The sequence below is a fragment of the Buteo buteo genome, chromosome 2 (genome assembly GCF_964188355.1).
Source record: "Buteo buteo chromosome 2, bButBut1.hap1.1, whole genome shotgun sequence".
Lineage (NCBI taxonomy): Eukaryota > Metazoa > Chordata > Aves > Accipitriformes > Accipitridae > Buteo > Buteo buteo.
Window position 1 is genome coordinate 23412351 of NC_134172.1, and position 27063 is coordinate 23439413.

Consider the following 27063-nt stretch of genomic DNA (forward strand, 5'->3'; position numbering starts at 1 on the left):
AAATGCATTCTGCTGGTTGAACCTTTGCACTCATTTTGAAATCCACTTAAAGCCATATCAGTGCAAATTACACCACTTTTGCCATTTACATGCCACCACAACTATTCTTCCTGTCACAGCTGGATTTAGCCTTGGTGCTTGTCTAGACACATCAGCAAGTTTTTGACTTGATAGTGTTAGTCCAAGAATGGCACTGGTTTTCTTAGGAGTCTGAGATAAATAAATGGAAGATAAGGTGGAAGAGGCAGCTGTGTCAGCTGGCAAAGGTTTTGCAGATCTATATTAAGTATCAGAATAAATGCAAAGTTTCAAGGTCATTACATCTGCTTACTCACTATTCAATGACAGTTTTTAAAACTTGGATTTTCCCAGAGAAATTGTTCATCCTTACCTATATCAGTCCAACTTAAACATATTTTAGTGCTGTTACAAGCTGAATAATCTTCCACTCATTTGATTATAGTGTTCAGTTACTAAAATGTATTGAAATGTTACTTTTTTTCTTCAGCCTGTGGTGGTATACAGTCAGGTGAAAGGGGAGTTATCTCAAGTCCTAACTACCCAGAACCTTACAGCAATCTGAATCGCTGCTCCTGGTTGTTGGAAGCCTCTGAAGGTGAAACCATCACTGTGAGTAACACAATGTCATGATTGTGTGAGCAGCTAGCAGTGTGAGAAACACCCTCTAAGTCTTGAGGAACAGGTTTGAGACAATTTGGAAAATGAGAAATGTGGAAGAATGAAACATCTCCCCATCAGCCTTACCTAAGAAAGAGGGGGAAATGAAGGTAACACAACCAAACTAGATGATTGTGCTTTTTGAAAAGCAGAAGGATCCTAGCCTAACTTGACCTCAAAACATAGCACTCACTTCTACTTTAAACAATTACTTTCTACGTTTAGGAAGCTAAAATAAATCATGTCATTAGATGTGCATGGGTATTCTCAGTATCATGAGAACAAATATGAGGCTGAAGTTTTTTCATCTCTGCAGGAAAGTTACAAGCCACTAGAAAGTTACTTTTGTGTCTTAATGGTTAGTCTGGAAGATAATATGATCGCTGGTACAAATCACATCAATGAGATGCTACTCTTATTTCCCAGCAATTATTAATGGGCTGCCTGGGGTGCTACTTTCTTGAGCCAAACTGCTGAGAGACCAGTTTAAGCACCTTTATGATCAAGCAGTGCTAAACTTCACTCACTGAATTATTTGACTGATCCTTTGGAGAACATGTCCAATCAGTGACATTTGCAGTCCAGGTCGGAAAAATATCTGAAAAGCAATTTTGTAAAGACACACTGCAGATTTTCATATGTAATGTTTTTCACTAATTTCCCTGTCATGTTTTCCTTATTTACAACTACAAGGTGTTTCTTAGAAATGCAAACTCATAGTCCTAATTATTCTGCTACGTGATGTTCTGACCACTGCCTAGGTTCTTACTTCAGGGAATACAGGATTATTTTAGTAGAACACAAAATTTCTATTTAATCCACAAATTTGTTTGAAGCAGAACTAGTCTTAATCAGATGTAAGTAGATTTCTATCTTAAAAGAACTGAGTAGCAGCTCCTTCAGTGAAGGCAGACTAAACTTTTCCAGTATAAGCTGCCAGTTTCAGTTACTGGTAAAGATCTGAACTTAAACCATTTGAGCTAAATTTGTATTTGGTCTTTGCCTCAGGCAGAGTTCTTTTGGAAATGAATACACACAAAAGTTACAGGAAGAAGTACTATGTATTTGCTAAACTTTTCCACAAAGATCCCAATTCTGCAACTGGTAAAAAAAACTTATTGGAAGAGGGCCAGGCAGTCATTAGTGTACATCAATATTTCAACATCAACAAATCCAGGAGTCTACTAGGTCAGCAATCTAAATCTTTGAACTGGAAATCCCACCTGTGTGCATATTGCTCCAAGGACAAAGAGCATCAGTGTGGGAGGGAGACAGGGTCAGAAGCTGCCTGCCTAGCCCAGTCTATTTATGTGATGCATCCAGGCCCACAGGAACCAAACATGAAACTGTTTCTCTCAGTTTTAATGGAAACTAGCATTCTTTTTAGCAACTCTTAAGTATTCTGATTAAAAATAATAGGAAGGAAAAAATCCAAGGCTTTCAGCTTACATAGCTACTTATATTTGATTGTGCAACTTCAGATTTCATGACCAGAAGCTTGGAGAGCAGAAAAGTGAAACACCTGTACATATTCAAGACCATTTTGAACCACATACTTAGCTTCAAACATATGGTTAAGTCCCAATAATGCCAGTTTTGAACCTGTGTGTTCCTTTTCCATTTCTGTCTTCATGCTAAGTAGTTGCTGTTACTTATAGTGGCAAGACTCCAAGCAATACTTGCAGGAAAGCATCAAGGTGAACTGAGGGTCAGATTTCTGAGCATACCCAGAAGTCATTGTGCTAGGATGGCTACAGAATCTGGCTGGAATTGCTCCAACCCCTCCGCTAGTGTGGCTGGTGTTAGCTTCTGAATGTCGCTTTTGTGTGTTGCAGCTTACTTTTACAGCCTTCCATGTTGAAAATCATTCACTTTGTAAGTGGGACTCTGTTACTATCCTCAATGGCGGCTCTCCTGGGTCTCCTGTCATAGGAAAGTATTGTGGAAACACATCCCCTGGGACTATTCGGTCTGGTTCCAGCAAGCTAGTCATCATCTTTAACTCTGACCACTCAATTCAAGGAGGTGGTTTTTATGCAACATGGACAGCAGAATCTCTAGGTAAGAGAAAAAATACTGATTTTTCCAGGTCTAACATCATGCAGTACATCATGCCTATGTAGCACTTTCCAACCACAAAATGAAATAGGATTCCTCCTCTTTAATTAAGTTTGCATTAAAGAACAACAGAAATACATGCCAACATCTTCAGCATTCCTGAGAGAAGCCAGCACTAAAAAAGTCAACTATTAAACCAGTGTTGTCTGATCTCACACAATGAAATGAAATTTGGACTGATTTTATACTTTTTAAGCCTCCCACTGGCAGTTTCTTGATGTCTGTAAATTGATATCATGCCCATTATCCTCCCAGCAGTGGTATCTATTGTCAGTGACTATGAGACATTTCACATCTTGAGTACAATTGCTTCACAGTTTGATTTGGTTTAAACACTTAAAACTAGAAAGAGGTCAGTTTCAAAACAGAGAGGCAGACAGAACTTCTCAAAGAGCACATGTGACAACAGTCTAAAACTCTTCCACTTTAGTGGAGATGTTGGTACACTTTTGAAGGTGGTACACATGCAGGATGGAATTGGCACATTTTAAAAAGCTACCTTCCTTCTGTTGAAATTATCATCTTTCTGGATTGGGGCAGGCGGGTTGGAAAGGTAGCTCACCATCTGCACACTGTCCTTCAGGAGATGACTAAAGGCAAGTGTAGATGTGCTGGCTGGTGGCAAGGCAGAGTTCATTGTGCCTTCCTACCTCAGTACAGAGCTGGCAATGTGTTTCCTAGTGTCACCTCCAGCTGCAAACTTTCTGGCTGATGCTGATCAGCTTTCCACCAGTTAATGATCTAGCAGTATTCACACAGTCAGTTGATGGAATGCCTTCTTAAATATACCAATAGCCCATGCTTGTGTGAATATACACTGTCACGCAGGTTTTTGACACTGTTCCCTATTGTCACTGGGATTTCATGCGCAAGAAAGGCCACTCTTCAATGATGTAGTAGACATTAACATACACATGCAATGTGCATAGTCAGTATTCTCTCTGTGAAAGAAGAATTCTTTTTTCATATACCTTATTTCTTTTCCTCAGCTTTCTTCTCATTTGTCCACTGAGAATCTCTGGGCTTACATTCTGTATGTATGAGCAAAACTTGGCCTCATATCCTTCTAAACACAATAGGCATTCTAACATAGAAGAATGAAAAATAAAATCTTCCTTTTAAAGCTAATATATATTTTTTAACTAAGAAGGAAAAAAAGAGAATGTTATAAGCCTTTTTTTTTCTCTTTATTCATCCTGTTACTACATCGTCTCTGAAATAATAATGGGTTGCTAGTACTGTACACAAAGCCCTAGTAAATTATTCTTGGCATGGTATTTGCAAGTATGTTTCAAATTAACTAAATTTATTATGTATAAGAACATGAGCTGCCACAGAGCCATGACTAGCTATTCCTTATAAATGAATCTGTTAACAATTTTTAAAGGCATGTTTGTCAGCCCTCTCCATAATCCCACTGAGATCCACAGGGCTGCCTGGGCTGGAGGAGAAGTCACCGTTTTGCCCTGGGTAAACGGATGTAGCTTGAGTAGATTCACATGTGGAACTGCAATATTCACATGTTGCAGAGTGAGAAAAAAAAAAGGATTCAGCAGTAGATTGAGGTTTCTTCCCTAGGGTGCTTTCCTGAATGGCTGTCAGTCATGATGTGCATGCTGTGGGGTGTGGGAAAGAACCTGCACAGTCTTGAGAGAAGCTCCTCATTAATGTATTTCTGACCCTTACTCTCTCTCTAAGCAATACTCACTTCTAATTGCCACCAGAGCAAAAGGTTATGAACTGGCAAGGAGAAGGAACTTGTGAAGAGAAAGTTAAGTACAGAGAGAGTCCTTCCCTAGAGTGTAACTACCTCCCTGCTGCAGAGGCGGGAGAAGGAACATCAATTAAAAGAGGGGTAAATGAAGTTTGAGTGGATGTCAGGGCTTTCCTCTCTCACTCTTGCAGCCACAGAGGCAAGCAATCATTCAAAGCTGACACCGACAGGAAATATTTGAACATTTCTCCCACCTGTTGCTACTTTTTCCAGGATGTGGTGGAATCATTCATTCAGATAGCGGTATGATCAAGTCTCCTCATTGGCCTCAAAACTTTCCCATGAACACCAGATGCACATGGACCATCATTACGCATGAAAGCAAACACTTGGAGATGAACTTCCACAGTAACTTCCAGATTCCAGATAGTGATGGAAGCTGCCAGAACAGTTATGTGAAGGTAAAATAATTGTTGGTATTAGATCAGCAGAGCAGTGCTTTAAGAAGTCATGATTCCAGAATCCTGTTTTGCAATTGTCTTGGTTAGGATTGTCAAGGCATAAAATTCAGGAAATATAAACCGAAGTCCTTGTATGGAGTCCTTGTATGAAGTCCAGTCAATTTTCTGTATGCTTTGAGAACTAGCTTGTATATATTTTTAATTTTTATTAGCTCTTGAAATTCCACCTCCAGCAGGGTCCCTACCACTCTACATGCTGCCCCAAAAATGAAAAATATGAAAAAATTACTTATGACTTCAGAACCAGGAAATAATGAGAAAATATAGTGTAATGAAAAGACCTTTTCAATTACTCCAGTGAGTAAAAAAACAGGAATGTGACACTATAATTCTACAAAACTTCTTTATAAGTGTATAAACTGTCCAAGTTGCACTAATTCTTCTTTTTTTTAATCTCAAAAAACAAAGATAGCATTCTTATCTTTCATAGGTTGTCAAGAGCCACTTGTTTTCAAAGCAATAGAATGGAGTGGACATGCTTTGAATTTTTCAGTGTCATTTTTTTCTCAGGCATTTGGCATACGTCCAGTGGGTTTGTGCTCATTTTCTCTGCAGCAGTACAACTCCCACTCGAAATAAAGGGCAAACATAATTTGACATGTAGGAAGACTTGAGCAGCTGTACCTACTAACTTACAAACTACAGTTGCACTCATTTTTTAAGGCTGTAGAAAAAATACTATTAGAGTTGTCTTTTCATAGCCTGCTCCACTGATTAATTGATGTAATATGTTACAATACATTTTACTATTATGAAAGTCTTAATGCCACCCAGTTAAGGTGATTTAATTTCAAATTTCTAAACTGTCCTAAAGGACATGGTCAAAACTATATCAACTGGAGTTTTTCTCCATAGCAAAAAATCTGAAATTTTTGGTGATGTCCACCTCCATTTCTGAATGTCCAATTTGAGAAGTATGAAGATGTCTGGATATGAAAAAATGTGGAACAGGTGTAAGTTTTTTCCATTCATTCCAAGCTGAGCAAGAAAAAAGAGGAATCCAAAATCAATAGTGACTTTGCAAAATCTTGGCCAGGCCATAGACTGTTTATATTAATCATTTAAGCATCCATTGCCTCAAACACCTGGCCAGATGAATGAGGTGATTCACATGCCTAACACTTACAGACTAACCCTGGGGTAACCCTTTCTAGGATGGCTGCTTAGAGCAATCACAATTTCATGTGGTTGTTCTAGTGCCACTAGACTTCTTTCAAACACATTCTTTTAAAAATCAAATAATATTTTTAAAATATATTATTAGTATAAAGTACCAGTAAAAAACCTGTTCAAACACAACAGTGAAGAATAAATTTATTATCAGAGTAAGAGTAAATAATTTTTTTCTTTTTTCTTGAAGCAGACATTTTAAATCCTTGGCAATAAACATCCTGATTCAGGAAATTATTTAAGCACTCAGAGACACCAAACATCTATGCCTATGTTTCATTTTATATGTGTGTTGAAATTCAGTGCTTAAACTGTGAGCCTCAAGTACATGTTTAAGTAATTACCTGAAGAGGGTTTCACTGAAATACCTACCCTAAACCTGCATGTGCTTCTTGAATGCATGGTTTGATTGAACTTAAATTGGCTCTTGGTACAGTCGAAGTGATATATATATATATTTCTTTATTATATTTTTGTAATTATATTATTTTGTTAACTCTCTAAGTGATTTGATAGTTGTCACTGAACAAGTGAATGTAACATAACAAAAAATTGGAATAATTTTTGATTAGTAAGACTAGATATTAAGGATCCAGATCTTCCAGTCTGATGCCTCTATATTACCCTAGCATGATAGCTTTGGTTTTTATTGACTTATGAATAATATAAGGATTGCATTTAATAATTCATTGTATACACAGATATTCATATTCATAGGGTGTATGGAGATAAGTTAGCAGAGACGAAATGGAGATCGGTAATGATGTGCATAAAATGTTTTTCTCTGGTTCCCTGAACCTGATCTACGATGGCTCTGCTATCAGCAGGGGTTTGAGCAAATGATGTCCAGATACCCTCCAGAGGTCCCCGGCAACCTAAGTTATTCATTGTGATTCACTCCTTGGAGAAGTCTTTTTGTCTCCACTGACCGTAGAGTGAATGGAGAGGGAATTACCCCCAATTTAGATCTCTAAGATTCAGTGTGAGATGAATCCTACGCTAAGTTTATGGAAAGAACAATTGCATATGCAATTCCTGGTGGGTTCCCACAAACTACATGGGCTTTGAAAACACTAAACTGTTTCCAATCTGGGCTTGTCAGGTGTGGAGAGGAAATGATGAAGAAGAAGCAGCTTTGTTAACCACAGGATGTGGAAGTTCAGCTCCTGATCCTGTTGTTGCTCCAAACAATGTGATAACTACAGTGTTTCAGTCTCAGGATGCTCCTGGGCCAGGTTTCTCTGCATCTTTCATAAGCAGTAAGTAATATTAAAGCCAGATGGCTGCTCTATTAGTCCATTTTGGATTAGTTTGATCTGTGTGTAGCAATTCAGACATCAGTCCAACAAGGCATTGAAGCCTCTGCCCAGCTTTTGAAACCAAGAGTTTCCTTACTGAACGCAATGGAGCTACTGTGTGCTCCAGTGTTGGACTTGCCAAAGATACTCCATGCAGCTGTAACTTTGTAGTTATTCTTAGCCACCTTTGCCTTTTCAGTGTGCAGACAAGAAAGGAATAGGCTTTAAATTTTTAGAATTTGTTTCTCTGTAGTTAAACTGCTTGGAAGCTAAACCTATAATCTTAAAAAGGAAAATGGATCTGCTCCTACTGTAGAATTTTTATCTCTGTTCTTCTTTTCAAGGCACGTGCTGGAACTATGGTAATTTCTCCTGTGTATGGTGTAGCCCATGCCCTTCACATAAACTGCTCTCAGGAGAAGAAATTGCTCCTCACCACCTGCTCTGGCCTTTGCTTTGCTTTGCTTTGCTTTGCTTTGCTTTGTTGTATTTGCATTTCATGTAGATCAAGTGGCATTTCTTGGGTGGTCTTCTCCATTTCTTTAACCACAGTATGTGTTTTGTGAGGGTCAAACCCACCAGAAGTGTAGGAGGCAGTGCTCAATTGCCATTGGTTTTTTGGGTTTTTTTTGTAGGATGCTGCCAAAGGAAACCACTTTCCCTTCACTGGATTCAGATTAAAACAGTGAGAAATTAAGTGCTTAGATGAAGACACTATTGAAGTATACAGAATTCTGAACTGAAATTGATTTTGTTTTTATAATGTCTGCACTAATGTCGTCAGTAACAACTAACAACCTCTTAGTGGAGACAATCACAGGCTTCATATGTCTGTTCCTAATCTTATACCAGCATCTCACTGTGCACTACACTCTTTTAAGCCTGTGGCTTAAAATAAAGAGAAACCCTGAGGCCATGCAATCATTAGGATCAGAAGGAGCTCCATGAAAATGAACAGTTCTGTGTGCTTGAGACGTTCTGGGTGGCAAACCTTTCCTGTCACTGCATACAGCAAAGCAACCCAGAGATGGCCCTGCAGCAGACTGCATCCTCCTGGCTGTCAGGCACGAAGGAAGAATGGTGCCACTTGGGTAACACAGGCATTTTCAAATGAGGCTAAACTGCTGATGTCCCCCTAGTAACGCCACATCCAATTCAGCTACATTTGTATGTACTAAGGGATTTTGAAATGTGCAGACTCCAAACCCATAAGAACGGCAGTGCTCTGCCCTTCTGTTCAGTGGGCTGAGGGGCTATGGCCTGGTCTTATCCAAGACACTCCAAGATACTGTGTGAAGCTGTAGGCAGGAAGGCCCTGTTTTTCCCAAAACCACTGCTGTGTGTATGTGTAAGACCTACTTTTGCTATCATGATACATACTACTCTCCCTGTTTTTTGACCAGCCTGTTAAGGAGAGATGAGGTCCTTGTGTACATTATTGGTTTTCTCAATGCAAAACCAGAATGATGTTATCACCTGGATTATAACTGTGTCTTATTTATTTATGTTTGCAGGATGCGGAGTAAATTTCACCAGCCCTGCAGGTCGTATCGTCTCTCCTAACTACCCTAGTCAGTATGATAACAACTTGAACTGCAGTTATATCATAGACCAGGGACCACAGTCACTGGTGATCCTAGAGTTTGAGACTTTCCACTTGGAAGGTAACTGGTACTTCATAATTTCAGTATGTACTATGAAGTGTAACTTCTTACTTGAAAACATACAAGTCTTCTATCATGGAAAATAGTTGATGATTTAATTTGCTGGTCCATTCTGAAAATCATTTACAGTCAAACATTTAGAGAGGTAATTTCCAGGGTTCAGTTTTGTGTCACTGAAGTGTTCCAGAAGAGTGAAGCTAGATCTCACCTGTTGAATATCGTACAGCAATGAAGTCGGGAATTTGCTGAGTGGTTGGAGTATAAAAGTGTCTGTGGCCAATTTGGTCTTTGTTCCTGCCTAACCTTTTTGATCTTAGGCCAGCTGTTTTGCTTTTCAGTGCTTCTGCTTCCTTAACTGATAAAATGGATATAAATATACTCGGGTGTTTTACAAGGATGTACAAGCATATAAATGGGAAACTAGGTGAAAGACTACAGTAACTGAAAATGTGTAAAAGTTGTTACACTGTATATACCCACGAACAAAAGTCCCTCTTGAGATTTTCAAACTTGGCAGCATTTAGCCAAGAAATAACAGGTATAATATCCTGGTCTCATTGGTGTGAATGGTAAACCTTTCCCAACTTTGATAGGACCAAATTTTTATGGGTGGAGATGTCGTGATAACACAGAGGAATCAGTATGTCCAAACTACTTGGGTAGCATCACATATTTTAAGGCCATCTTAATTTGGTTCTCTTGAAGTCACGTAGAAAAGAGATTTTTGAGTAATTTGTTACTAAGCTGGGGTGTGTAATTTGAATTTTTCTTCGGACCAAACAATGAAGTCAGAAAATATGTTCCTTTTATTTTCCTTTTAAGCTTTCAAACTATTTTAAATTCAAAAGTATTATGGTCCAAATTTAATTTAGGTCCGAGGCAAAGATTTGATTTGACTATGATTCTATCTATCCGAAACATTTTTTTCATATCCTAATACAAACTGCTACTTTAAGAATTTTTTTTAAATGAAATGTAAACCACAGAAATTACATAATTTCTTCATGTAGAAGACATTATTATTCAGCAGACATGCTAAACATTAGGCTGAATCAGATGATGCCAATTTTTACACCTCTGTGAGTACATTACTGATCTGTATTCTGTCTGTGCATTCAGTTAATTTATAAATGGATTGAAGCTTTTATTATCAAGAAAGTTAAAGCAAAGAGGTAAATGATACAGACATAATAATAAACATAGACCTAAATAACTACTAAAAATATTCTACTTTTTGCAGGGCAATTTGCTCCTTTATTGTTATAGGCTTCCTTAGGCTACACAAACTAAAAGTCCTCAGTCATATGAAAGAAAAGAACTGTGGATATGACCTAAAGGTCAGCTGGTTATAAAAGAGGAAGTATGACACTCTCCAGCAGCTGATTATTAACATTTTTCACAAAATCTTAAACCACAAACCTGTAGCAAAGAGAAATTGCCTGGGTTTAAGTTGGAAAGAAGATTGAAACCACTACCTTGCAAACTATCACGCAGAAGTGAAAAAGTATTCAGCTGTCCCACTGAATATGTTTAGCACATGTGCCTAAGGGTTTCCAGCGTGAAGTCCCTTAGTTCTTTTGCAAAGGCAGGACAATGTTTGACAGCATCTGTTAATAACATTTCTAGCTATTCCGTATGCAAAGAAGCATTGCACCTGCTTAGACTGTTGCTGAGTATGGCCTTTAAAATTTTAACCATACTAGTACAGATGTTCTGGACTGGGTTTTTTCAGTTTAGCTACATGTCCAATTAACATAATTTACTACCTATTTGACCTCTCAAAAGAAATCCAATTGTTTTTTTCATGGTTGTTTAGTAATGAAATGAAGTATCTAAAATAATGCCTGTAAGGCATACATATCTCATTGACTTTAACTGGTTGAGATATCTTTTCCAGAAAATTAGAAGGCAGAATGTAATTGGCTATAGTGTAGTGACACATTGGTACAAAATTGAATGACTTCATGGGTTAGTCACAGACCTCTGCTGTAGAGTAGTTATGTTTTCAATTATGATGAGATGCCTATTCTCATTATAAAGAACGATTCCAAATGAGGTAGTTAACCCACAGCAGTTATACAATGTCAGTATCTGGAACCAAATGAACAAGAAATGCATATACTAAATATTAAATATGTATTAAGCACTAAATATAGCAAGTAACAGAGCAGGAAAGCACTGGAATAAACTGTATTTGTTGATTTTGTGATCAAAATTTAATCTAAATTTGCTGCTTCCTGGTAGGTAGAAAAATTGGCTTTATCTGACTTTGAGCCCTGGAAAATAGACACCTAATTGAGATTATCATCTAGATTTATCTCCTCCTATAATGCAGTGAAAAAGTGCTTTAAACTCAAAACCAAATATGTTGTACAGGTGGAATGAATTGCCTTCTGAAGGCCTCCCTCACTCTCTTTACCCATTGACTATTACAGGAAGCCATAGACAATAGCTTACACAAGATACTTAAGATTTAGGCAGCAAAACATAGGCAAGATTAAACCTAGGAATGGAGTTTGGCTTAGTCTCTGTGATCTCCTTGCAGCCTGAAGAATGTCTCTTCGTGTGCCAAACTGAATATGGTTACTGAACCTTTCTTTTGATTTGCTTGTTTCATGAAGTTGCATTGGTTGCCACTTGCTTCTTGTAGTACCACCTGCATTGTCATGTTTGGTTATTTTATAAAGAACCAAACAAATGGGGGTGAGTTTGTTTTCTCAGCCCCACTTCTGCAACAGTGATAAATGTCTTCCATCTGTCATCCCTCCTTGGATCAAAGGTCTACACAAATCTAACATATTAGAATTAGCAGTAGACTTGCTATCTAAGAAATAATTAATCACATCCATCTTTGTTCATAAGCTTTATTCAGGTGAATGTCCCTACAAATACACCTCTGACAGCTACGGTAGTGTATTATTAAATGACTGTAATACTCTTCAAGTATGAGTATAACATCCAATAAAGTCTGAGTTCCAAATCATGGAAAATTAGGGCAAATGGATGTGGGCCTTCTGCAATATCTGCTTTTAGAATTCTGTAGTATTTATATTCTGTCCATAAAAAACAACTGCATTGTGTTGATAACATGTCAACCTGAAAAATGTTTTAATAGCTTGTTTATTTCTCCTTTTTTTTTTTAAACATGCAACTGTAATTTTGCAATCTGGGATAGGGTCACAGCTTCATTTTGGAGTCTTCTCTATCTGCTTTCTCAGTTGTTACTAGGCAATTCAGAAAATAGACAAGTTTTGCAACAGATTATTTTGAAAGACTGTATATATATATATATATATATATATGAAAGACTTGTAATTCCTTGCTTTCAAAATAGTATCTTGTGCTATGGAGCTGGTTAATATGTTGCGCAGGAGTATATATCTGTGTAATACTTTTCCTACTTTAGTAATTACTAATTGTATTACCAGTATATATCTGCGTAATATTTCTCCTACATTAGTAATTATTAATTGTATTACCATTTGTACCAGAAGCTACAGCTCTGAACCAAAACCTCATTATCTTAAGTTTTACAGACTTCAAGAAAAAGACAGGTTCTGCATCAATACAAAATGAAACAGAGTCTATGGTTATAAACAGAGATATGAAAAGAGGACATTGTTATTAGGGATCAGATAGGGGCGCAAATTTGTTCAAGGTTTTTGTGCAGGCATCATATCAAATCAACAATTTATATGGAGAATAATGAGACTGGACAGAAATTTCTGCTAAATGGAAAGGAAACAACACAAAGGCGTATTTCAAAATGCAAGGTAAGGACAACTGAAGCTCTTATCATGTGAACTTTGGAGGCAGGGGTCAATGTATCAGTGCTGAGCAGTACCAAGAAATAATGGAGTACAGATAGATAACGAAAAGCCTTGAAAGCAAACGCAGGGAGCAATTCAAAGCAAGACAGTTATGTTCATAACATCAGGCCAAATAATTGATCCTTCCAGCAGTATTTGGAAGAAATATTGCCAAGGCTAGAGGAACAAATGGTACAGTATCCATGTTGGAAAAACCACTATTTCTCAGGTGGCAGTCATAGCTATATGGAAGAATAGGGAGGAATTTATCTTAAAAATAATAACTGGAAACACTTGACAATATTTACATCTAGCCTGGATGCGAAGACCTAGAGAGATCCAAACCATAGACACAGACCTAATGAGGGCAGGGAAAATGATGAGGCTGTAAAGAAAGAAGATGCAAGTGAAGAGCTGAGAGGGGGAAAAAGCTGTCCTATTGAATGGTTTTGTTGAGAGACAGAAATAAGATTTTAGGCTGAACAGATAGAGGTCTGGAGGAGGGAAGCAGACTTATGGGGTCATCAGCATAGAGATAGTAGTTGCATCTGTCCTTGCAAATGAGATTATACAGAGCTAATGTGGAGATAAAGAGAGAAAGACAGGAGAGGAGATGTCTTATTGAATACTCATGGATGAATCAGAAGAGAGACTACAGTAATACCAGAAGGATGAGCAAAAGCTTTTAGTAGAGAAGGTTCTAGGAAGAAAAACAGTGCTAGCTATGTGGAAAGTGACTGTCAGCTCAAAGAGGATGTGGGTCTGACATCTGGCTATGAAAGATCTCTGGAGACTTGTGAAAGCTGTTCCATTGTAGTCCAAGGGACAGAAATTGGTCTAGAAAAGATCTAAGATGATAGAATTAGAGGAAATAAATCACAGAGAAGAATCTCTGATGATCTGCTGAGTATGTGTAGAGGCTGGAAGTATGACATGAGGAGATAGAATAGAGGAATCTGAGGCTGGGGATTATTTACAGAATAATGCATTTAGTATGGTGAGAAATTAAGGAAAAGTGTGAACAAGAGAATGAATTACAGGATAGAGATCAAACAACCATCAGTCCTGCCAGGATTCATGGGTCATAAATTATATCTGCCCAAACAATGAGGATTCAAAGCTAGAAATTAAGCTTTTTGCTCACAGTCCTATGTCAACCATCTTATTCTTTCCAGTGCAGCAGTTTGAAACAACTTGTGACAGGTATTGTGGACCTTTGCTTTGCTGAGAAATCCATTTCACTTCACGCCTTTCTCCAAAGTCTTTTCAGAAAAAGACCTCAGTTGCTTTCTCAAATCGGTTACATTCTGAAATTGCACTTGTCTCCATTTCTTTTTTCTTTTCCATTTCTTTTTATTTTAAAATTGATTGGTTTTTTACTTGCATCACATTATCAAGTATTCTCATAATAGGGTAGGACATGAAGAATATATTTAATTAATTATTTTATTAACATTGTAATCAGCTATCTGATGTGGCTGGTTGTTTTCAGCTTAGTTACTCTTATTAGAGTCAGACAAGCACCATATTTCCCGATTGGCATAATTGTAAAGCATGTTAGAATACATTGTCTTCATTGAGAGAGAAGGAATTTTTAAATTAAAACTCCAGAGAGGATCTAAAATACATCTGACTGCTGGGATCACTCTGTTATTCTTGTGAAAGAGAATTATCACTCCATTCTATTTGTCATCCTGTTCAATACAAGTCATCCTGTTTCCTATAACACTAGGAAGCAGCTTGTTTTGACTGGACAATCTGCAGGAATCACTTTGCTGCCAACAGTAGGTTCAGTGTCTCTCCTGTTAAATTTAGGTAATTCCCTATTAAACCTTTGCAGTTTAAGTAACTGCCCCATTGTTGCTAGCAGATTGCTAAACATGGTAACTTAACTTCAATAAACATGTGACACCCGAGCTTCCATTATGCTTCTAAATGATGATGAAGAAGACAAAGAAAACATCAAGTTGTTCTATAAGCATAACAAATAATGAAGCTCATTTTTCAGTAGAGGTATGCTGTATTTTTCACTGGCAGCGTTAATCCAGCTTTCCTGCATAGCCCATGGGGCTCCCTTCTTGCTCCCACATGATAGAAAACCTCTCTAGCTCCCACCATACCTCCCTTGGTGGTACCACCCTGGGTGCCACCAACCTCTCCCCATGCTTATGGCTCCCAGCTGGGCAGGGAGGTGGTGACATGGCTCTGAGCTCCCAGGGCCCCGTGGCTGGTGCTCAGCAGGTCTCTGCCCGAACTCACCGCCCTTACACTGAAAGCACAGCTTGTCCTTTGGGGACATTCCTCTGGCACTTGTAACTCAGCTACTGACCTTCATGAAATTTATATGAACTTAATACATTTGAGACCTCTCGCCTCAGTTGAATCTGGTTGCAAATGGTGAGGTCGCTAGAAAGTCAGGAAGGTAGGGCAGGGAGTCAGAGAGGATGGCTCATTCCTCCAGAAATCTAACTGCAAAGGAGAAAATAAATACCAAGGGGAAACACCAATGGAATGCTACATTCCTCATTTCTGTGTTTCTTGGTGTTTTTGAATGGGCAGCTTTTCACTCACCATAATATCAGCACCAATTTGCCCCCTAAAGCAGATTGCTCTTGAAAATAGTTGGGTTTTTTCCTATTGCTCAGTCATCTCCAAATCTCCACTGACTGCCACAGTTGCAGCATTTCACTGGCAAAATGCAAGATTAAATTTACATTTTTTTGTCTTCTGAGTCAAGCTGAAGAATCTGGGTTTAGGTACTCCAAAGTTTGAGGGAAATCAGAGAGAAAGAAGTCAGCTCTGAAACATGTTAGTATATGGACTATTTTTTCATTTTCCCAAATTCTCACTCTTAATGATTTAAAATTCCCTGCGCTGAGTGCTGACTTCTACATTAGGGGAAAGAAATACTAGGCAGTTGGTTGCCTGTAACAAAAGGTGCATTGCTTTGATGCACAGAGGAGATCCATGCTTTTGTTAGGTCCTCTCATCTCCTCATAGATGGTGTTCACTCAAATATGAACTCCCACAAACTCAAGGGGCCTGGAGCCTTTTCCAGATGATAGGATGTATTGAATGAGACCAGTCTGATGTCTTATATACGAGGTGTCTTCACCTTTTTCTGCCTCAGTTTTTCTGCATTTTAAAAATTGACATTTGCTTCCTCAGCAAGCAAATGAGATCCCAGATCCTGGAATGGAAAGTAATATAAAATTTAATTCTTATTCTGTGTGAGACCTATATACTTACAGCTCAGTATATCACATGGAAAATATGCTACTAACACTTCTGCATTATATGTCCACGCAGCCCCAGCACTCTTGAGCAGAATTTGTCTTTATGATGGAATAAGCATCTTCAGTGGGACGAGGGTTACCCCATATCCTCTCATCACGCTCTGTGGTAATGAGCTCCCTGCCCCAGTCAGTGTCTTTGGACCTATGCTGCTCAACTTCTACACTGACTCCCACATTGCAGGCTTTGGATTCCAGGCAAGATACAGAGCAATTGGTGAGTAGCTACTGTCCTATGCTTTAGACGGTGGAAATATTCCTGCTGGATATTGGTTCAGCATAGGAAATACTGTACCTTACATTGGGAATATCTTAGATGGATGTAGATGGTTCATATTCCCTCTTCACTTGCCCGGAGGAGCTCTCAGGACCCAGACATGGGACTGTTTGGTGCATGTTGTCACTGACTGATGTGTTATCTCATTTCAAGACACTACAACAGACCAAGTCAGAAACTGAAACACTTTTCTTCTGCTGTAGAAAAGAAATGCAACCCATTTTGGCAGGTTTTTTTGTTGTCTGGGATTTCTTTGGGTTTTCTTTGGGTTTTGTTTCTTTTTTTTTTTAAAATAATGTTTAAGGAGAAACATCACCAGTTTATTTAACTGAGTTAATGTAAAAGATTTTGTCACATACAGGAGAATGGTCTGATTCTCAGTTATACTAAAACTATGTTATACAACACGGGAAGCAGAACAGGATCTTAAATGTATCCAGCTATATGCCTCCATTTGATGACCCTTTTGCAGTGCCAGGTATTAATGTAAATAAAAATTGGGATCTAGGTATACTTTTCTTTTTTAATAAATATTTTCACCAAAACTTTTTGTCATTCACATGAGATCTCTTTTGTTTAAAAGAGTAAATATGTATTAAAAAAAGAAGTTTCCAGCTGAGTTTAGAATTTGTATCTGCACAAATATAAATATCCCAAAAGATTAATTTTATTTTCAAAATCAATTTTAGTATTTTCTAGGTTTAACTTATAGAGACAGTACTTTGATTTTTGAAAGCTATTTCATTTTCTAACTGCAGAGAGAAGTGTGAGTTCTTAACTTTGGTATTACCCTTAATATATTCCTCATGTTCAAAGCCACAGCAAAGAGCATAAGGCTAAATTCTTTATGTAAAATGAATGGCCTGATACAGATAAGACAAAGGCAATGGCATCGAGAAATGACAATGTGCAGTTACTCATGGAAAAGACCTTCATAACTCACTCAAGTCAGTTGCTGCTATCTGACTTGTGACTTCTGACATTTGAGAAAGATGACTGCAGCCTTATTAGATTGTTGCTGTACACAAAGCAGATTCTTGCAATTAACATTCCTCTTCCCTCTAGTTGTATTGTTTGATGGAAAAAAAAACCAGAAAAAGGCTACCCCCTCCTATTGTAGAATAATGCTCATTCTTTATCCTCCGGCTCCTGTCCTTTATCTGCCAGTGCTCCAGGCCGCCAGCTGAGGAGCCAGGGGCTCTGCGTCCAGCAGCACCCTGTGTGGGACTGCCTTTGGTTAAGGTGCTGGCCTTGGCAATGGCATGTCCTTTAAAGCATGAAAAGTTGTGTGTGGCTTTGAGCTATTTATCAACAGGACGCAGGGAAATGGTTTTTTGCCAAGTTAAGATTATAAAATAAAGGCTGAAGCTAACAATGGAGATTAGAGTTGGTTTTATAATCGTTTCTGTTCCCGCAAGCACTGAAACTGGGAACAAACATTAGCCACATCCTGGCCTCCCCAGCATCCATGGTGTGAAACCCTGAGGAGCCAAGCAGTGCCTTTAGTTCACAGCTGCAGAGTTTAACTTGCTCCTCAGCCAGAGAGCAAGTATGCTGTCCTCCAACTCAGCCCCCCCCACTGCTGGCAAGTCCCAGCACAAGGTGAACAAGGTGAACTGGGGAACAGTCCCCATGGTTAGTGACACCTGGGGACTCTTCTCTGCCTTTCTGCACAGAACAAATGCTACAGTAATGCACCAGCCCAGCCAGAAGGTGGAGAGATGATGACCTTCCGTGTACAGTTATTCCAGAAAAGTCAGGGGCAGGGCTATGTGTGCAATTGTGGCTGCTTTTGTGTCAGTGCCAAACTTCGAGAGGCTTCCATGGGGCCAGGGTTTGGGTGAGGGAATGTCTTTGCCTACATATCAGCCAGGTTTCTCTTGGCAAGCTAGAATGGGTGCAGAGTTACTCCACACGCACCTCACTTACGCTGCTGCATGGGGCACCCACCCCATCCCACTGCTCCCTCGTCCTACTGCAGCACACTTGAAATCAGGCTCAGCCTTTTACTGCACAAACACGGAGCCATTGCCATTTGGTATGGACTACTAACAACCTGTTACTTCGATACTGTCTAGCCTTCCACTGCAGAGCACAACCTGATAGACACCTCCACATTTAACAGTTCTAGGCATGACAGTGAAGACTGCTCCTAATTTATCAAGGGCTTCTCTTTCCTTATGGCTAAACTCCTGCAAGAAATATGAGAATTAGGACCAAGCTAGTATTCAGACACTAATCACTCTTTTTTCTGTTTCCCCTACAGCTTGTGGTGGCATTTTCAATAGCTCTGTTGGTGTTATCAGCAGTCCAGCCCATTCAGTTCTTGATTATCACAACAACATGAACTGCTCATACTACATCACAGTTGGATACGGCAAAGTAGTGGCTCTCAAGTATGTAATCCAAGTTCACCTTGTCATCAAGGGGACAGAGGGGTCTCTGATTCCACTTAAAGACAGCAATTATTGACAATTTTCTCTCTGTCTTTCCTTTTCCAAGGGGAAAGCTGAACTAAAATGAGAAATGGCTACTGAAGCCACCTTTATCAACCTCAGGCTCCCTTACATCTTCCTCTGTAACTCGTTACGTGCAAAACATCACCACAATTTTAACTTCCCACTTTGGTTATCAAGAGGACTAAGAAATTGTAAAAATGCAGCTCATGCTTTCAGTTAAATGCTGTCAGCCTTTGAGGAGTTATGAGACTCCTGTGAGTTGATATAAGAAAAAAAAAGAATTTTTTTAGAATTAGAATTTAGAATTGGAATCACTTTACAGCCCAAGTAATAATACCCACCCAGAAAGAATATACTTCTGAGTGGGTGCTGTCTTGCCTAAAAGAGGGATATGGCTGCTGCAAAACCTTGCCACTGAGAAATTAAAAGATGGACACATTCTTCTGTAACATATATGCTGATTGTGAATTAAGAGAACATTTCCCAACTAAGCGGAAGTCCCAGCTGGTCTGCACTCTGAGCTTCCATTTCATATGCCCCTCATGTGCCCAAGGAAATTGCAGGCTGAGCAATTTGCAGAAGTGAGAGAGGGTGTGTTTGCACAGGGGAGATCTGCTGCTTCACAGAAAGCTGAGGTGTGCTGACAGCTTGCCTTGCAAGTGGCCCAGCAGGTGAGGGTCACTATTTCTTTGAGGCTGGTTGGCTGGAGTGTTTTGCCATGCAGTTAATAGTTCTGCTTGCTTGTGCCTTGAAATGTTTGTGGTATCTGTCTGTGTATGGCTTTGGCTATTGCTATTACTTGGACCTTTCCTTAAGCACTAAAAACACACATAACACAGGAATAGAAATGAAAGTGTGATACCTAAAGCTCCATGTGTATTTTACAGATTCAACAGCTTCCAGCTTGAAATATCTCCCTCCTGCTACAAAGATTATGTGGCTGTATATGATGGCTCAGACACCCATGCCTCTCTCCTTGGGAAATTCTGTGGCTCAGAACTGCCTCCGAATATTAAGAGCTCCAGTAATAACTTGTTCCTGGTGTTTAACACTGACTTCTTTGGAGCAGGCAGGGGATGGAAAGCATCTTTCAGGGAGACCTTAGGTAAGATTATTATCAGACTCATAACCCCAAGAATCTGCTGGTAAGTAATTTCCTTTGGTGAGGAGTGGTTACGGTCTCACTCACTAGGGGCGCTAGAAGCAGGAAAATGTTTCTGATTTTGTCAAAATTGAGTGAACTAAGGTAAATACTAGGCTTATGGAATCCCTGCATTCCAGCTCTGATTCTGAACAGATTCCTTTTATTCTTTGCTAATCTTTCCCTGCCTCTCTGAAAGGCACAGGCATTTCTTGGGTGACTGAAGGCCTAGCGGCACACAAAGGCCTCTCTTTTGAAGGAAATCTGGCAATACCCGAGAACTCTTTCTTTTGTAGTCAAGGGTTGGTGGTGCCCTAAAGATGCCTCCTTTCCATCCATCCTCCATTTCCATTTTCTTGCAGTTCACCGCTCACCTTTTTAAAAACTAAAGTGTTAAGACCAGTTAAGACTGGAGTTCCCCCCAGGTACCATTGTGCTGATCTCTGCTGATTTTGTCGATCAGTCTGGTTAACTGGCCATAACATAAATGGGATTGTAGTGAGAAGGCACTGGATGTTAAATGTTTTGATGGACACAAGAGTCAGGGGCAAAACTTGATTATTGCCTTAAAAAAAGGTTTAAGCCCAGTAGTCTATTTTTAAGCTCAAGGTGCAAAAGGAATTTTTTACCTTCTTGTAACATCTGAATTGTTTAGAAATGACAAGCAACAAATTACTACATGTAAGTTGATTTCATGTCTTTGCTACTAGTTTCCCGGGTAATTAACTCAATGGTTTTTGTGATCTAGAAAGAAGTAATTGTCTAGTCTACAAGGCTGGTACTCAGACAGTTCAGAATGAAAGGCCTTTGTGGCAGAACAAACATAGCCTTCTGCTGAGTCATTGAATCCCCTCCCAACCCCTAGCCAGGGACTTTCTCATTTGATACAGTCTGAGAAAGTATTTACAGATAAGGAAAATAACTGGTTCTACAGGCTTTGCCAAGAAAAACATTCCCACAGAACCTCATGGTCATCACTATTATTAACTCTTCCTTTGCTTCACTCTAAGTAATTGCTACAAGAATCTTTAAGACCACTTTTGTGGACTGTTATTTCAAGTAACATAATGTTTCTTCACATGCTGCTGTCTTGAAAGCATTAGGTATCTGTTGTCAGAGATCCCCCGCAGCCGGGGTTCATGCTTCCAGGGTGAGATCATCAGGAACTCCCCAAGCTCTTGCTCTTCTTGTTGGCATATAGTCAATTTTTTTAGCCACTGACTTTAGATTTATTTGTGCAACTTGCCAGAGATCCTGCTTAAGCACACAACAGAACACAAGCCAAGCTCTTCAAGTCAGTACCATGCCTGATAATTTCCTAGAGTGAGGAGAATCCTTTTATGAATAAACTTTGACATCTATTAGGCTAAGTTTTGGAGGCACATTTCTGCAGGATCCCAAGGAAAGGGAGGTTGTCATGTTGCAGGAGTTACTGAGGAGCAATGGATTTGCAAGTTGGAAAAGATGGCCATGCAGAGATATGGGTTGTGTGACGAAGAGCCCATGGTGGTAAGATGCTTAATGGTAGGCCTTCTTTCTCCACTGTGGGAAGCAATCCACAAGGACTAAACCACATAGTCCTTAGGAAGGATCCTGACAGCCCCATGCTAGTACAAAATGGCCAAAAAGTAGAAAAGTATGTTATAAAAGGAAAACATGAGTCACATTCCTATAAACGTTCCCAGTTTGACTTGTCTAAAAAATAGAGCCAGGAAAATCTGTGACACATCTTTGTACTATGAGGTCTGAGATTCTGCTTCAAATGAAAGAGAATAAAACCATGAAGATCTAAAAGCCTGTTATTCTAAAAGGTGCTTTAGAGAAGCTCCCTCATGTCTGTCAAAAGATAAACCCCATGTGGTTTTGTAAGAGTCCAAATGCAATCAGATGACAATTAATAATGATAAATCTCTTACAAGGAAGATGGTATCTGTAGAGAAACAAGAAGCCTCATTCTCTGTTGGATGGCAATGAGCGCATTATTCTGTAGTTACCCTAGGGAAGCACAACTGATAACGTAATTATTGCTCTTTATTTAATGTTGTGAGTGACCCTGATTATGTATCGGAAAGAAGCAAGCAGAAACAGTACACTCGTTTGTAGCAAACTAAACTATTTCTTTTCCTTACAAGCTCTTACAATTTCTTTCCTGATCAGGCTTCTCTCAGGGGTACAGCCAAAATCCAGCGTTATCTATTCTTTCTCTCTTGTGAATTTTATTAGTAGGGAGTCCATCTGATAACCATTGTGGTGGGAGGAAAGAGAGAAGATGAAGTAGGAAACTCACAGAAGCCTAGCAAGACCGACAGTAACCAGGCATTCCAAGAGTTAAACGCTGAAATTTCTGTAGAAAAACATGCTCTGTTTTAATTAAAACAATTTGCATCACTGATCCTGCACCCACTAGAATATTGAAGGTTCCCCCACTAGTCAGAAAAGGGAGACTAACAGGAAGTATGAAAGAGTATTAATTTGGCAGTACAGCAACATCTCACCTTTTTTGTCAAATGTCTTTTCTTTCACCTTGCTACTCCACACGCTGTGCAATAGATTGTTAAGTGCACATTTCAAAACCAGCATCCTTTGTCACAACCGACTCTGTGATATGGTGCATTTGAGGCAGGGGAACATAGGGCCCTTGTTGGTGGAGTTTGGTGGGTTTATAATTTCACTATCTCTGCTGCTAAGTTTGGCACTTACTGGCCTTATCTTTGGAATCACTGGACATGCTCTCAGGCTGAGCTGGTGAACTGGGGTGACTGGAAGATCCCAGCCTGCTGCAAGTGTTAGATTTGTGGAAAGACAGACGACTCTTACTTTAGTAACCATTGACCTTTTTTCTGCCTTTGTTTTCAGTCTGTAAAATGAGATTATACCTCCCTTCCACAGTGAGCATGTGCTAGGCAATAATAAAAGGATGAGAAGAGATAAATCAATACCAGCTTAAGGCATTTGGTTACATGAGATCTCTGTGAAGGAACGAAAGCTAAGATCTCTCCCCAAAGAATAAGGTCTGCGTGAACTGAGCTTGTGGCTCGGCCAAAGATCTCCTGATTATCTCTCCAGCTCTAAGGGGAGACCTGAGCTTTTCCGCTGACCCTGGCTGGCAGGGACAGAGCCTGCACATACCTCTGCCATTCCTGCTGTGATAGCAGGCACTTTGTACTTTGGTGATAAATGGAGCTTCTGCCTATTCCCATCCAGCAGTGGGGTGACCCTCTCACCCCAATTTGTGATCCCTCTGAGGCTTATGATACAAAGGCTGAGAAGATATATAAGGGTTTGGGTTTTTTTCTTGTTTTTAAAGAGTCAGCAACCCCTGTCAGGAGATGTAGCTGTGACCTTATTAACAGCACATCATTTCTCCTTGGCAGCTCTCTGTGCTCGCGTACATAGCTCCATTGTCTCAGTAATGAAAAACATATCACATTCTAAACCATTGGAGAAGGATCTAGGGGTTTTCTGAAAGGCAGGTCTGCTCATGAGGGCTGTCTGAGGAAGCCATATGAATTTACAAGAAGCAAAGTGTTACACATGGTTAGATAAGTGGGTTGAGTCAGAAAGCTCTTCCTGAGCTGTCTTCACACAATACAGGCAAAACCGAAATGGAGTTGGGACACTGGGGAAGGTAGGATGGAGGAGGGCAGGAAGATTTCCTGCTTTTTCTCTACAGCTCTAAATGCTGCTTGACTTCAAGCTGTAGCCAGCTCTTTCCCCTCCCCTTTTTTATACTATCTCTTGTGAACATGCAGGAGAAAGTCACATTTATACTTTGTGAAAGAGCAGTATGGTGTACTGCATTAATACCAATGTCATCCCTTGTTTGCATTACCTTGGGGCTTATGAACTCATGGGCCATGATTCCACTGCGCAGGGACTGCACGGGCAGAATAAAGCAACAATCTGCTGTCACAAAGAGATTTTAGTTTAAACACAGGACAAGGAAAACCAGATGGATATAGACAGTCAAGAAGAATAGGGTGGCAACAATGAGAAAACTAATGTTGTAGGCTCTAAGGCAGAAGAAATGCCTCCAAAACCTTTGGCAACCATTAGGCTGTTGGAATGTGAAGTCCTCAAACACCCTGTTCTTTGCATTGTCCTGAGTTTTCCCAGTTTTTCCCTCAAGGATCCCTCCATCCTTTTTATTTGAATGAACATTTCTATTGAATGAATATTAATCATTTTACACAGGAAAAAAAAATAATTAAGCGAGTTTAGAAGAAAAATAGCTGGAAAAAGGAATCTTCTCTGATATCCCAGAAAAATGCATTAATAGGTAATTGACATAAATAATCTAGTATGCATATAATAGAAATAGATGATAATCTATATGCTTTTCTTTCTGACAAAATGATCTGTAACTTACCTGATAAATCACCCGGAGGTATCTTGTCTTCCCTATTAGCTGGATATTGAATTACTTGTTTCCTGTTTGGAATACAGTACACTAAGTGTCTATCACTAATGGATTTACTGTTATGCTCTCCCCTAATGAAATTAAAGTGTACTACTAAAAAACAGATCCAGTAGAATTTTCACAGCATTTTTATGCTATTTTATTTTATCAACAAAAAAATTTGCTTAATATAGTTCTAAGTCCACTTCTGCCCTGCAAACTGAAAACTTGGCTCGCTGTATTCAGTTTCTAGGTACAGATTTTCAGCAGTGCTCAGCATGCGCAGTTGCTGCAGAGTTTTTTGGGGTTGTTCTGAATTGCTGAACTCCCCCCACCCCCCCAGTTCTGAATGGGCAATATAAGGTGTAAAATATTGGTTTGGTTATTCTATTGCATATGTCAGGGTTAGGTGGTTTTTTGTGAGTCATTTCTAAAGTCTTACACCACCAGAAGTAATTCATTGCACTGATTTATGTAAATAATGTTAGCACCTGCTGTAGGTGGCACCAGGCACCTGTACTGACAACAGCAGTTATGGACTGTTAGGTGGGAAAGGACTCAGCACAGCTGAATCTCAGCTTTCCTGCAAATTTTTCTCCCTCCAACAAAAACAAATCTTAGAAGAATGTGTCCTTGATTGTGGCATGTGAATGCTGTTAGATCTTCTCATGCCTTCGGAAAAGCAGCAGTGCCTGGCAGAGATATCACAGCCCATTAGGACCAGTTTCCAGGAGTGTATCTCAAGATACCCAACCTGGACTTAGAGCTTGGTACTGCAGAGGGTCTAACTGAGAAGCAAATTGCTTGAAACTCACAAGACTTCTTGCAAAAATTTCTTAGGGCTTTTGGTTCACACAATTTTTTACCAAATATATTACACATTAATATTACACACTTCAGATTCATTACACTGTCATAGCTTAACTATGATTAGCTTAATCTATTAAAATAATGAATAAGTCGTGGCTAATAATATCTTTTCTTGATCTTATTATAGTCTATGAAAATAAGAACATCTATAACAACCTCAGAATATATGTTCATAAGTCACAATTCCTGGACTGCTTCCAAATGTATTCTTGGGCTAAAAATTTTGGGCTTGAAATCTGACTAAATTTAGAAAGCACTTGCAGTGTTGAAATACATCTCTTCAATATCTCTGAAAAGAATACCACTGCTGAGCTAAGGGATAGTCTACAAATGCCTCTCAGAAATGTCAGTTATTTAATGTCTGTGACATTTCTTCTCCCAAAGCATAATAAATAGAAGTGGTTTGCATACTTGAACTGGATAGATAGGAAAAGAGGTAGACCTTTAAATATGAAATTTCTGACTGATCTGAAAAAATGAGGTGAAAAATAGTTTTCATACACAGCGATTAAACATTGTAGGTGACTAAACAGTTAAAAGCCAATGGGGTATTCAGATTAAAGGCACTTCCCACAACTGTTGGCAAACTCTGCTGGCATGAGTTGTCTTAGCTTCACTAAAGTCAATGACTGCTTCAGCTGAAAATCTGTACTCCGGTGCATGCAAACAAAGGGTGAGGAGACATTTCTGATTCATATGGCAAGAGAGATCTGCAAAGGCCTGGGTGGCTGTGATGCCAACAAGTATGCTAATGCAGTATTAGAAAGTATTAGAATGAGGCCAGACTGCATGTCTGCCCAGACAAGCATCGAGGAGATGGATAGGATGGTACATACATGACAGTTTTGCAGAACTAGGGCAGGCTTGGCAAAGAGTATGTCTGGACTGTCATATTTGGGATCAGCCAATAGTCTAAAAACTTAAGAATATGAACTTCATCTGACTGCATTTGTGAAATCCTGCTAAAGCAGGAGACTGGGGATTTGCAGTCCTAAATGTCACTGCTGAAACCATTGCCAGGCCATCAAACCAGTCAGAAACCCTTTCTGTGTAAAGACTAGGCTGAGGACTAAAAAGAGTCCTGTGCTTTCAGAAGTGTCCTCCTGAAACGTTGCAGACACTGTGGTCAGGGCTGCCACTACTGCCAAGGTCCTGCTTCCACACAAAGTCTCAATGTCTGTACAGTGATTGCCAAACATGGGAACAGCTCAGCTCAGCTTGCGAAGGTTTACTGACCTTCAGTATCAGCCATGAGACGAAGCGCGACAGTACGATTCCTCCCTCCAGCCCTATATCCTTCTGAGCCATGATCCAAACAAGCTATAAGCTAATAACTACAGCCACAATTAGTCCAGCCATTCCTCTGCACTGGAAATAAGACCCATCAGGAAAGAAGCATTAGTCTTGGCAGAGTTACTCCTTGCTTATTCTGATTTTTAGTTCAGATCAGAGAGTAGCTTAGAGTTCCCAGGCATGCTTCTAGGTGAGACCAAATGTGGTTCAGAAATCTGGAAGAGGATTTTCATTACTGTTCAGGCAGAACTAGAACAGTTCTTTGAACTTTGCTGCCTTCTGGTAGATGTTTGTTGTGCTCATTTAGTAAGGGAAGGGCAGCAAAATTAGATCATTGTGTTTTGAAATGTCATTGGTTT

General features: G+C 39.4%; 1 protein-coding gene across 1 annotated transcript in view; it reads left to right on the forward strand.

The window, feature by feature from the left end:
* Nucleotides 1–27063, forward strand: part of CUBN (cubilin) — a 154929-nt gene that overhangs the window by 116883 nt on the left and 10983 nt on the right. The window contains exons 52-59 of the mRNA XM_075048329.1: nt 509–630; nt 2514–2739; nt 4784–4971; nt 7304–7460; nt 9014–9163; nt 16282–16482; nt 18809–18938; nt 19889–20106. Of these exons, the coding sequence (XP_074904430.1) occupies nt 509–630; nt 2514–2739; nt 4784–4971; nt 7304–7460; nt 9014–9163; nt 16282–16482; nt 18809–18938; nt 19889–20106 (1392 nt within the window). The remainder of the gene's footprint in view (nt 1–508; nt 631–2513; nt 2740–4783; nt 4972–7303; nt 7461–9013; nt 9164–16281; nt 16483–18808; nt 18939–19888; nt 20107–27063) is intronic.